At 45.5% G+C, this 13,371-nt stretch overlaps 1 protein-coding gene across 1 annotated transcript in view; it reads left to right on the top strand.

Moving 5' to 3' along the window:
- LOC126424716 (uncharacterized) overlaps window positions 1-2,924 on the top strand; it is a 79,550-nt gene extending 76,626 nt beyond the window's left edge. Inside the window, exon 5 of the mRNA XM_050087438.1 lies at window positions 297-2,924. Within this exon, the coding sequence (XP_049943395.1) occupies window positions 297-524 (228 nt within the window). The 3' untranslated portion in view covers window positions 525-2,924. The remainder of the gene's footprint in view (window positions 1-296) is intronic.
- The last annotated feature ends 10,447 nt before the right edge of the window (window positions 2,925-13,371 follow it).

The following is a 13,371-nucleotide window of genomic DNA, read 5'->3' as shown; positions in this document are numbered from 1 at the left end:
TGACCTACCTTGCCTCAGGAGAGTATAAAACAGCTTTATGACACCCTTCCCATCTGCAACAGTGGGTGCATCCACGCCAGAAAGTGTGTCACATCACACTGATATTTAGGATCACACTTCCAAGTTCTTTGTAAATTTGACTCGATACTGAAATTACCTCTCAAACTGTGGGGTTCCATTTCGTCTCCTTCTCCACTTCTGGCTGCTTCACTTTTTTTGTCATGCTGTATGTATAAGAGGGCTACCTTTGTCAGTCAGTTAGTAAATAGATAAAAATATACACACAATTTTTACAGGGACTTACTGTGAGGAAGTGCATAGAGAAGATCGAGAAGATCGAGACGTCTTCGTCAGGTCAGGAGAGTCATGCAGGTCTAAAGGACAAGTCACAGAAGGACCGACTGGAACAAGATCGTTACTCGATGCGGGAGCCTCCAGCCGCTATACGTACAGAACGGGAGACACCGAAATTCCCAGATAATCTGTCCATCGGAGATGATAAGGACAAGGTGTCTTGTGTCTGAATGCTGTCCAGTAACACCACAGCAAGCGATTCGCCAGCGGACCTAGAAAATGTTCCAGCCAACTGGAGAAGAAGAGTCACTCCAGCTACGCACATGTCCTCACCTGCGATTCTTCCAGGCAGGAATATAATGCATTAGCAGCACCATATTTGTCTCTGGCGAGTCACCTACGACAACAAACATACCAGCAGCATCTGTTAAACTAAGTATTAGTCATAATTCAACGTGTAAGAAAGTAGACGCTAAGCATCTAGATAAATATAGAATTTTGTGACGAACCAACCCTACAGGATAAAATAATGTACCAGGTAACATATCGAAAGGAAGATATTTCGCACCACAAATTTGTTTACAGTTTGGCATCCCATATGCAGTGTTTAGTTGTCCCTAGCTAGACTCACAGAGCACACTTCAATAAGGTATAATTAACTATTCTGAATCTCCGTCGGTGGTAATTTAACACATTTCCAACAACATTTCTTAATCTGTAATATGGGACAATGGTGTGTTTCTTTCCAGTTTTAACACTAGAGGTTTCATAACACTTTATAATAGCACTGTGCATTGCTAAACAATATTTTAAAGAACAAGGCCTGCCATGATTATTTATAAAAGATAGCCTTTGCTGTGGACACACGGAATGAGCTGTGGTATGCGCCATTAAGCACAAAACTGTATGACTGTTGACGATATTACTGTTACAGGCACTAAAAATTTGAACCACATTTGTCACTTTAAATACATCTAATCTATTTCCATTCCATCATGTCATAAGCTATGAAATGCGGTATTGATTAAATATGATATTTTTTTCATTTTAAATCCAGCTGTTTCCTAAGAACTAGTGGAAACATTTATATTTATTGAAGCTTACAATTGTTCACATCAAAGACAAAGAATGATTTGAAGTACAATGGATAGCAGACATTAAATAATTCCATCAATAACTGCAAATACTGACTGCATTTATTATGAAGCAAGTAATCAGTGAGCTGTCTAAACAGAACTGCAGACTTCTGCGGTATCAGAAAGACAAGGTATGTTAAAGCTAAACAGAAAAAGATTAAAATCTTAAAATAATTTCCAAACTAAATGATGTGTATTACAACAAACACTCAGTGAATATAAAAGAGATTGGTGATTGCTGACATAAGGAGGAGCCAGAAATCCTTCCTGAGGAACTTCAGTTTTCTCTCATACTCCAGTTTTATCCCACTCTGCTACATATAGACATTATAAACAGAGTTCTCAGTAATCTACTTCAGATACTGTATTTCTGTGGCCTCATCAAACTACTTCATTTTCCACTGATCTCTTTGTGTTCACATTGACTGATTATATGTATGCCAGTTACTATAGCTTTATTGTTATAATTTCTGTTCTATGTCAACAAATATAAAATTTCCTTCTCCTGGCTGATCCACTGAAAAGGAGAGAAATTTTCTGCATAGACATGTAACTCTTATCAATAGAATTTAGTGCATAGTTTGTCGATTTTTCTTGAACGATTTTTTTCTATTTGAGGGTAAATACTACAAATTCAGGAATATGGTCAAAATGTTAAACTGCAACACTAAGACTTTGTATAATGGCAATGATGCTAAAAAAAAACAAAAAAAAGCTGTTAGCTGTGTAGTTATACTCATCGTAGCAAATGTGCAATTGTTCCAGAACCACCTGTGATTTGCTCTGATATGAAGATATTTACCCATATTTGTTTTTCTATAAAATACAAAGTGTTATATTTTACGATTGCAGATGTTTGTTGTAGAATCACTAATATACAGTAACATAGAAACGAAGATCTCTAAAATTACACTATCAACACTTTATCTCATAGTGAACGTTGATGAGAGAAAGTAAAGAAAACCGTAACACGCATTTAAAACATGATACAAGAGTTTCTAAGTATCTGTAGCCTATGAGACAAGAAAAAAGTTATCAACATTTTTATTTTATTTTTGAGATAATTTCGGTAATATATTTTTGAAATAATTTCTAGGAATGTATATCCAGTGTGATAAGAAAAAAATAATTAACAGTTTCTTTAAGTAAGAATCTTCAAAACAGTGATACTAATAGTCTACAAATATGTAAGAGTGTAACACATATGATTTTTTTTATTTACTGAATATAGCAATGGAGAAAAATGGCACTATGTGATGTAACTAAATGGCTAGTTGCTTTATAAATTACTGTTATATTTGTTTTAGGACTACAGTTTATAAAATATTTTAATGAACTTCAGGACTGAGGGAAATTTCTTCATGCATATGTTCGATCCCAGTAAAATATTACAAAATTCTGCTTGCAGATAGTGTATTACAGATTCAAGCATTCTGAAGAGTGTAACTCGATTTCATTTACAGCACAAAAAATATGAAGTATGATTCAATGATTTCCACTGTTAACCAAAGTCTTAGAAATACAAGATGTATGGTACATAGGTTGAAAAATAAAAAGGCTGAGTTTTTTAGATTCTTGAAATGGGTTTCTGATACAAAGGACTATTAAAATTAAATATAAGCTTTCACAAACTGATTTGTAGAAGAACTGTAGAATTTTATTTCAAATAAATTTATAATTTTAAGTTATTTGTTTTTCATTGTCTCTTTCGTCCTACTATCATGTTATTCCTTTCCAAAGGTATTACAGTTGAATCTGGCTCCACGCTATACAAATCTCTGTCGTCTGTGGTATGGTGTCGGTACTAAATAATGCTTGGTAACGTGAGATATTGACTCAGCTTCAGTAATCTGCGCTCTTCAGTTTGTGGTAACACTCTGCCTATATCTGCTGCAAGGACTGGAAACAAAAAGAACAACAGGTCTCCTCCCTTTTTTAACCTGTGCTCAAATCACCGTCTCAAAACGTTGGTAAATAGTACATGGTTCCATATTTAGGAAAAGTCTCCGTGAATGTGGTCAGAAAGCTCAAATTAAGGAACTGTAAAATATCATTTTATGTACACAACAGTACAGGATACATTTTTCCCAATGATAAACACGGCACACCGGCTTTGGAGAAGACTGAAACATATGAAATCATTTATGGTTGTGGCAAATTCTCTATTCTGTCTGACAGGGCAATATCCACTTGGTTGAAGCAACACCATAAAATGGGGACTTAGAAAGGGGATTACTGTTCCTGACCAACTGCTTAAAGAAGGCCATAATTAGAAGGTGCAATATGACCTCATACGTAAATCCAGAAATAGAGGAAGACGAAGTTCCTTGAAATATTGAAAATTAGTAAGCATACGAGGTGTGTTAAAAAAGGAACCGAACTTTTGCTGTATCAGCTTTCTTGCGTTTAAGCACTGTCTCCTTCAAATAAGTCCCCTCCACTGGCAATACATCGTTCCCATCGTTTCTTCCAGTTTTGGAACGCAGAACAAATTCTGTTTCCCACCCTATTGGATACTTCATTTGAATCAGCAAAATTGAAAATAATGTCTGAAACACATTTTGTGGGGTGGCGCAAAGGTTTCTCTTCGCATTGTCGTGTATCTCCTCTATGGTTTGGAAACGACGTCACAACGGGAATGTGATGTTTTGCTAGATATATCTGCAGAAGAAGTGACGCGAGAGCTGGTGCATTGTCACATCTGACTCTGGTTTTCCCACAATTAGGGCCGCCTCCTGCGCACAGCATCCCTCATGCACACTACAATTCTTGGTAGACTTCCCTGTTTACCATCTGACCACGTGGCGCAAATTCATTATGGATAAGACCTTTGTAGTCAAAAAACACAACCAACATTACCTTCATTTTTGACCGGCTCATGTAGGCTGCACATGTGCTTACTTCAGCGGCTGTGGTTCGCTTGCTAATTGTCTGACGACACAAGGCAGATGGGAGTTCGTTGTCTAAACCTGCCACTAGGTGCACTTAGCAGCCGCAGCGCTCTCTCTCTCTGCTGGTTGGCGCGCTATATCAAAAGTTCGGTTTGGTTGGTTGGTCGGTTGGGTATTGAAGGGACAAAGAATAAAAACAAACATGGAGTTCACAAGAGACGACACAGTGCAAGAAAGACTCAGACAGAAACCAGACAAAAGGAATTAAATCACACAGAGAGTGACAGTGGTTGGCCGACCATAAAGACAAAAGGTGGAAAAGCCAACCACCAAGAAATGCACTAAAAAAACCCAGTCTAAAATCGTAGGCCAAAGGCCAGACTCAACACAAAGAAAAGACAAACACTTAGATCAAGTGATAAAAACCCAATGCACGAGTAAAACGCAGAACTAAACCTGTCATGGCAGCGTCATCTGTTAAAAGTACAGGGAGCGGATCAGGCAACACAAACGTCTGCCTGAGCGCAGTTAAAATGGGACAGGCCAACAAAATGTCGACTACCGTCATACTGACCCGCAGCGACATAGAGGTGGGTCCTCACGGCGCAATACCTAGCTGTGCGTCATCCGGGTGTCGCCAATGCGCAGCCGGCAGGGAACAACAGACTCCTTGCGAGAGACCTGCAAGGAGGAGCGCCACGCGTTTGTAGCCTCTTTGATGGCCCGAAGTTTGTTGGCTGAAGGAAGGGTGCGCCATTGTTCACCCCAGGTGCGAACTACCTTCTGCCGCAAAACTGACCGGAGGTCACTCTCCAAAAGGCCAATCTCCAAGGCTAGTGCACCGATAGCCTGTTTGGCCAGCGTGTCAACACGTTCATTGCCCGGGATGCCGACGTGACCTGGGGTCCACAATAAGGCCACAGAGTGGCCGCAAGGAATATGGAGGAACTCCTGGATAGCCATCACCAGACGAGAGCGAGGGAAACACTGGTCGATAGCTCGTAAACTGCTCAGGGAGTCGCTACAGATCACGAAGGACTCACCTGAGCAGTAGCGGATATACTCTAGGGCGCAACAGATGGCGACGAGCTTGGCAGTGAAAACATTGCAGCCAGCCGACAGTGAGTGTTGTTTACAATGATCCCCTACAGTAAGAGCATAACCAACACGACCAGCGAACATCGAACCGTCGGTATAGACAACGTCAGAGCCTTGAAACGCGGCAAGGATTGAAAGGAAGCGGCGGCGGAGAACCTCAGTCCCTCATGAGTCCTTCAGGCCCTGTGCCAAATCGAGCCGAAGGCACGGGAGGGGCACACACCACGGGGGTATGCGCAGAGGGACCCAGAAAAGAGGTGGAAGACGGAAATCTTGGAGCCCAGAGGGAAGAGCTCTGAGGCGAACCGCTATCATACACCCTGACCGGGTCCGCCGATCCGGAAGATGGACGATCGACTGAGGGAACCAGGAGACGATAATTGGGATGCCCAGGCAAGCTACAAACGTGTGTAGCACAAGTGACCAGTAATCGTTGGCGCCGGAACCGCAATGGAGGGACACCTGCCTCCACAAGTATGCCGTTGACAGGGCTTGTCCGGAAAGCTCCAGTGACGGGTCAGATCCTGCTGTTAAGGATGGGGTCCAGCAACCACAATGTGGAAGGGGATGCCAAACCATAAGCCAGGCCCCCATAATCTATATGGGACAGAATTAACGCCTGGTACAGCTGTAGAAGGGTAGACCGATCGGCATCCTAGCTGGTGTGACTTAAGCAACGAAGAGTGTTAAGACGCCACCAGCACATTTGCTCAAGCTGCCGATAATGAGGCAGACAAGTCAACTGGGTATTGAAAACTAATCCCAAAAACCAATGCGTCTCCACCGCAGCAAGATGTTCGCCATTAAGATAAAGCTGTGGCTTGGAGTGAACAGTGCATCGCTGGCAGAAATGGATAACACAGGTCTTGGCAGCCGAAACCTGGAAGCCATGCGCTACAGCCCAAGACTGCGCCTTGTGGATAGTGCCCTGCACCTGACGTTCAGCAGCTGCAATGCGAGTGGAGCTATAGTACAGGCAGACGTCGTCAGCATACAAGGAAGCTGAGAATCAGACACTTAAGACAGATCCTTGCAGTATCCCATTCTCCTGAACTCGGGAGGCCGCAACTTGCACGTGGAACGTATGAAGCGACAGAAAATTTTGTATGAAACTCGGCAGCAGACCCCGAAGACGCCAACCATGAAGTGTAGAGAGGATGTGATGTCGCCATGTCATATGCCTTCCACATGTCAAAAAAGGCTGCGACGAGGTGCTGATGGCGGGCAAAGGCCATACGGATGGCTGACTCCAGGCTCACCAGATTATCGGTGGCAGAGCAGCCCTTACGGAACCCACCATGAGACGGAGCCAGAAGGCCCCGAGACTCGAGTGCCCAACTCAACCGCCGGCTCACCATGCGTTCGAGGAACTTGCAAAGAATGTTGGTGAGGCTAACGGGGCGGTAGCTGTCCACCTCCAATGGGTTCTTGCCAGGTTTCAAAACGGGGATTACGATGCTTTCCCGCCCTTGTAATGGGAACTCACCCTCAACCCAGATACGGTTGAAAATGTCTAGGAGGCGTCGTTGGCAGTCCTCTGAGAGCTGCTTGAGCATCTGACAGTAGATGCAATCTGGCCCGGGAGCTGTATCAGGGCAAGTGGCTAGGGCACTTTGGAATTCCCACTCACTGAACGGAGCGTTGTAAGATTCAGGGTGGCATGTGTGAAATGAAAGTCTCCGACGTTCCAACCGCTCTTTCAGCGAGTGGGAGGCCAGTGGGTAATTCGCAGAAGCGGAACTCTGAGCAAAATGCTCTGCTAAGTGGTTTGAAAGTGTGGCGGAGTCAGTACAGACCACTCCATTCAGCGAAAGTGCAGGTACGCTGACGGGGGTCCGATAGCCATAAATTCGCCTAAACCTGCAATGGAGAGGTACGGAGGCGAATGGTGGAGATATACCTTTCCCAGCACTCCTGCTTGCGTCGGCGAATGAGGCGGCAGGCTCGCGTATGGAGCCGTTTAAAGGTAATGAGGCGTTCCAATGAGGGATGCCGCTTGTAACGCTGGAGGGCCTGCCTGCGATCTTTAATCGCCTCAGCGATCTCTAGCAACCACCAAGGCACAGTCCGCCACCGAGGGGACCCAGAAGAATAGGGAATGGCAGATTCTGCGGCCGTAACGATACCAGTGGTGACGGAGTGAACCACTGCATCAATAGAGTCATTGTAAAGAGGTTCAATAGTGGCAATGGAGGTGAACAAGTCCCAGTCAGCCTTATTCATAGCCCATCTACAGAGTCGCCCAGAAGAGTGACGCTATGGCAGTGACAGAAAGATCGGAAGGTGGTCACCTACCGCACAAGTCGTCATGCACACCCCATTGGACAGATGGAATAGGCTAGGGCTCCATATCGAAAAGTCAGTGGCAGAGTATGTGTCATGCACCACACTGAAATGTGGGAAGGCACCATTATTAAAAAGAGAAAGGTTGAACTGTGCCAACTCTTGCTCAATGACACTGCCTCGGCCTGTTGCCACTGATCCACCCCACAGAGGGTTATGGGCATTGAAGTCGCCCAGTAACAGAAAAAGTGGTGGCAATTGGGCTATCAGTGCAGCCAGGACATGCTGCAGGACATCATCATCCGGTGGAAGATAAGGACTGCAGACAGTAACAGCCTGAGGCGTCCACACCAGAACAGCGACAGCCTCTAAAGGTGTTTATAAAGGGAGAGACTGTGAATATAGTGAAGGACATAGATGCAGATGCCACCAGATACCCTCTCATAAGCTGCCCGGTTCTTATAATAACCCTGATAGCCACGGAGGGTGGGAGTTCGCATTGCTGGAAACCAATTTTCCTGAAGAGCAATGCAGAGGAAATGGTGAAGGCTAAGAAGTTGTCAGATCTCAGCAAGATGGTGGAAGAAACCGCTGCAGTTCCAGTGGAGGATGGCATTGTCCATGGCCAAGAAAGGCGTGAAGAGACTGAGGAGGCAGATTAGGCTGCTGGGTCACCTGCCGCCACTGATTGAGTACCCGGGTGAGCGACATCCATTGCGTCTGAGGGTCCGGCGAGATCTAGGTCCTCAGCGGACGCCATAATTTCTACCTCATCCTCAGACGCAGAGCTTGTAGGGAGCGGTGGGATGGGTGTCACCGCAAGGTCTGGATTCTTGGGTGCCTTCTTCTTTTTATGTTATTCAAGCTGTGCCATTGGCAGTTCCGGCTGGGAGGGCTTCGATGGGTCAGTCACAAGGACAGACGAGGACTGTGAAGCCCTACAACCAGCGACCTGTGGTTGCTTCAGCCACTTGGGAGTGTCTGCATTTCCACTGGTGAGAACCTGGGAAGGGCACCAAAGGACCGCTTCATGGCAAGAGGAGCCGAAGAAGGCTTATGCTTCTCGAGCTGGGAAGTGGGAACTTATGTCCCTGATGGTTAGGGCGGGGGGGTGTTGCTCCAGAAGTAGATGGAGCGACAGGGAGTGAAGTGCCCCCCGCCATCAAGGGGCAGGTGGAGTCTGATGGATCAGAGACCCAACCATTTACAACGAAACGGGAGATGGTAGAGCCGTTGTCACAGTGGCAGTGTGGGTTGATGTCACTGGCACAGGATGGAGTCTCTCATATTTCCACTTGGCGATAGTGTAGGTATATTCCATTATCTTTCGTTCTTTCTGTAAAATCCTACAGTCTGGTGAGCAAGGGGAATGGTGTTCTCTGCAGTTAACACAGATGGGAGGTGGGGCACATGGAGTATTGGGATGCAAAGGACGTCCACAACTCGACACGTAACGCCAGAAGTACATTGGGATGACATATTAACAAACTTCCAGCATTTAGAACACCGCATTGGGGGAGGGATATCGGGCTTCACATCATAGCGGTAAACCTTCACCTTGACCTTTTCGGGTAAGGCGTCACCCTCAAAGGCCAAGATGAAGGCACTGGTGGCTACCTGATTATCCCTTTGAGCATGATGAATGCGCCAGACAAAGTGAACTCGTCGTTCTAAGTTGGCGCACAGTTTATCGTCTGACTGCAAAAGAAGATCTATGTGGAATATACCCTGGGCCATGTTTGAACTCTTATGGAGTGTGATGGTAACTGAAACTTGTCGCAAGCGAGCAACCTCCGCGACTGGGCAGAGGATGCTGTTTTGATCAAAACTGATCCAGAGCGCATTTTCGACAAGCCCTCCACCTCCGCAAACTTGTCCTCTAAATGCTCCACAACTGAGACTTTGTTGACATAAATGTTTCGCCATCAACTCATACGGACGAGGTACCGGTGTGAATAAACGTCACTGCCTTCTTGAACCATGCGTTCCTCCCATGGAGAGGCTAGGGAGGATAATGATCTCTGATCGTATTTCTTGCCCTGAGGTTAGACCTCGATCGCTTACAGACTGCTGCTGGAGGTCCACCAGCGATAGATGATGTACCATGCTTCATTGCGAGTCATCTGCCCTGATGCCACCCACTCTGACCAGGGGCTCTCCACATTGGCGCCACCCAGCCACAGCAAAGACCATCTGGCAGGATGGTCCTTGCCGGGAGTCCCGATGCCCCAGGGAGATAGGCGAATGCTGAAGGGCTGTCCATAAATCAGTCAGAGTATGAGGGGGTGGAGATCTTTTCTGAACAGCAGGTTGCAAGGCATCCCAGATATGCTCAATAATGCTCGTGTCTGGGGAGTCTGGTGACCAGCGGAAGTGTTTAAACTCAGAAGATTGTCCCTGGAGCCACTCTGTAGCAATTCTGGGCGTGTGGGGTGTCTCATTCTCCTGCTGGAATTGCCCAAGTCCATCAGAATGCACAATGGACATGAATGGATGCAGGTGATCAGACAGGATGCTTACGTATGTGTCATATGTAAAAGCCGTATTTAGACATATCAGGGTTCTCATATCATTTCAAATGCACGCACCCTCCACCATTACGCAGCCTCCACCAGCTTGAACAGTCCCCTGCTGACATGCAGGATCCATCGATTCATGAGGTTGTGTCCCATACCCGTACACATCCATCAGCTCGATACAATTTAAAACGAGACTCGTCCGACCAGGCAACATGTTTCCAGTGATGAATAGTCCAACGTCGGTGTTGACGGATCCAGGTGCGGCGTTCAGCTTTGTGTCGTGCAGTCGTCAAGGGCACACGAGTGAGCCTTCGGCTTCGAAATCCCATATCGATGACGTTTCGTTGAATGGTTCGTACGCTGACACTTGTTGATGGCGCAGCACTGAAATCTGCAGTAATTTGCGCAAGGGCTGTTTTTTTGTGATGTCGAAAGACTCTTATCAGTCGTCGTCGGTCCCATTCTTGCAGGATCTTTTGCCGGCTGCAGCGATGTGGGAGAATTGACGTTTTACCGGATCCTTGATATTCACAGCACATTCGTGGAATGGTCGTACAGGAAAATCCGAACTTCATCGCTACCTCGGAGATGTTGTGTCCCATCGCTCGTCCTCCGACTATAACAGCCCGTTCACACTGACTTAAATCTTGTGTGAAATTTAAAATTTTCCCGGCGAACTAAATATTCAAAAAGATTTCGGGCTTGCAGCCCTCAAACCAACTGTTTTTTGGAGGTACGTGGATGACACTTTCGTAGAGTGGCCTCATGGAGAAAAAAAAAAAAATTAATGGAGTTTTTAGATCACCTCAACTCCATTCATGAGAACATTCGGTTTACCATGGAATTAGAGAAAAATGGTTGCCTCCCTTTCTTGGATGTTTTAGTTAGATGGAAGATTGATGGCTCTCTGGGGCATTCGGTTTATCGAAAGTCTATACATACTGATTTGTATTTAAATTCGTCCAGCTGCCATCACCAATCGCAAACAATGAGTGTACTTAAAACACTTGTACACAGAGCTCATGTAGTGTCAGATGCAGATAGTTTGCCTGAAGAGATTGCCCACCTGCAGAGGGTTTTCAAAGAGAATGGATATTCTACCCGGCAAATTAGCAAGGCACTTGCAATTAAGACAGTGAAACAGGGCGTGGAGAAAGAAGATAGCACGCCTAATAAATCTTTAGCCTTTCTTCCCTTTGTTGGCAACATTTACTTCAAAATTGCAAGAATCCTCCACGGTTTCGAAGTGAAAGTAATTTTCCGTCCACCATCGAAGATTTCCGCCCTGCTGGGATCAGTGAAAGACGATCTGGTATTGCGGAAGGCGGGAATTTATAAAACACCTTGTCAGTGCGGCATGTCATATATAGGACAAACATTGCGAACAGTGGAAGAACGTTGCACTGAACATCAACGCTGTACTCGCCTTTTGCAGCCTAGCGAGTCTGCAATTGCTGAGCATTGCATTTCCACTGGACATTCAATGGAGTATGACAAGACAACCATTTTGGCCACAGCAACATCCTTTTCGGACTCCGTCATAAAAGAATCAGTGGAAATTCGCATGACAGACAATCTTATCAACCGTGACAATGGCTACCAGCTAGATAATGCGTGGAACACCGTCATCTCTAAGATCTGCTCCAGACGAAGACGTCAGAGTACTCCGGTGGCCGCGGCAATTGACAACGCCGAAGGCAGCTGAGTTCTGCAGCTCCACCAGCGAGGGCGCTGCTGGCGGGCGGTGTGGTTCGTCTGTCCATGTGATTTTGACGCATGCGCGGAACACTCGCTGCACGCTATATATTGCGGAACGGAGGGAGTCTTCGTCAGTCTTCGATGGCTCACCCGAGGATGGCTGGCAGGTGTCCAGTCGAAATATCGTGGACGGAAGCTAACGACGACCGGCTGCAGGCCCGAAATCTTTTTGAATGACTTAAATCTTGCTAACCTGCCATTGTAGCAGCAGTAGCCGATCTAGGAACTGCGCTATACACTATGAAACGTCCCCTTTGAACAATTTATACACGACTGTGCTTAACCTGACACACAATATTTTTAGCGCAACGCAATCTGACTATCAAAGATCCCTGCAAAAGAATGGCCCTGACTAACATTAAACTATACCTTTCACAAATCACTTACCTCACAAAAATCTTCGCTGCTCAAGCTACTGCAATACAGCGAGCACCACTACTGCCAGCTAAATAAAAGATTCAAACTATGGAAGGCACTAACTACTGATAGGGATAGTTAGCAAATGAAAGATATTAATAGAGAGCAAACAATGTATTTACCTTAATATCATCACAAGTCATAATATATATATCAGTTCATGACAAATTAGAAACCTCCGCCATCTCTCTCCCCACATCCACCACTGCTGGCGGCTCACCTCCAACTGCGCAACGCTACGCGCTGTTCACATCCAGCTGCCGCTGCCCAACACTACAATGGCGAGTATTACAACAATGCAAAGCAGCCACAGACTGCACACAGCACAGCCAGTGATTTTCATACAGAGGTGGCGTTACCATAAAAAAACCTAAACAGCCTACTTACATAGCCCCCATGCTCCCCACAAAAATTTTTACAAATTGGTTTGGGCAGTGCCCAATACAGATTTGAAAAAAATTTTTCATAATTACAATAACAAAGATATCAAATGCACACACTTATTGATACAACGTTGGTCAAAAGCTAAAATTTTGTCACCGTCCATAAAGACAGTCCTGATCATTCATTACGGTGAAATATAGTGTTTTTCTCAAAGTCTGAGCAGTAGAAGAAAATGCACACGGAAGTAGTGGATTTCCATGCAGTCTTGAAGAAGTAGTGTTGTCCTTCCAACGGAAAAACAGTGCTGACTCTTGACATGCAGACAGGTAATGCTCCACAACAGAGCAAACCCACAGCAGAGTCATTCGAAGTTTTGATGAATATTGGTAGGTAGGTCATCACAGAGCAGACCCACTGTAGTCCTGGTAGAGATTACGGTATTGGTGGGCCACCAGAGGTGCAGACCCACTGCAGTCCTTGTAGAAATAATGGTATTGGTGGGCCACCAAAGGTGCAGACCCACTGTAGTCCTTGTAGAGATGGCCAGCAGCCATCTGTTGCGATTGTGCAGGTGCACATTCACCATCAAAG

Source organism: Schistocerca serialis, chromosome 10 (genome assembly GCF_023864345.2).
Source record: "Schistocerca serialis cubense isolate TAMUIC-IGC-003099 chromosome 10, iqSchSeri2.2, whole genome shotgun sequence".
In the NCBI taxonomy this organism is placed as follows: domain Eukaryota; kingdom Metazoa; phylum Arthropoda; class Insecta; order Orthoptera; family Acrididae; genus Schistocerca; species Schistocerca serialis.
This window is presented reverse-complemented; position numbering and strand designations above follow the sequence as displayed.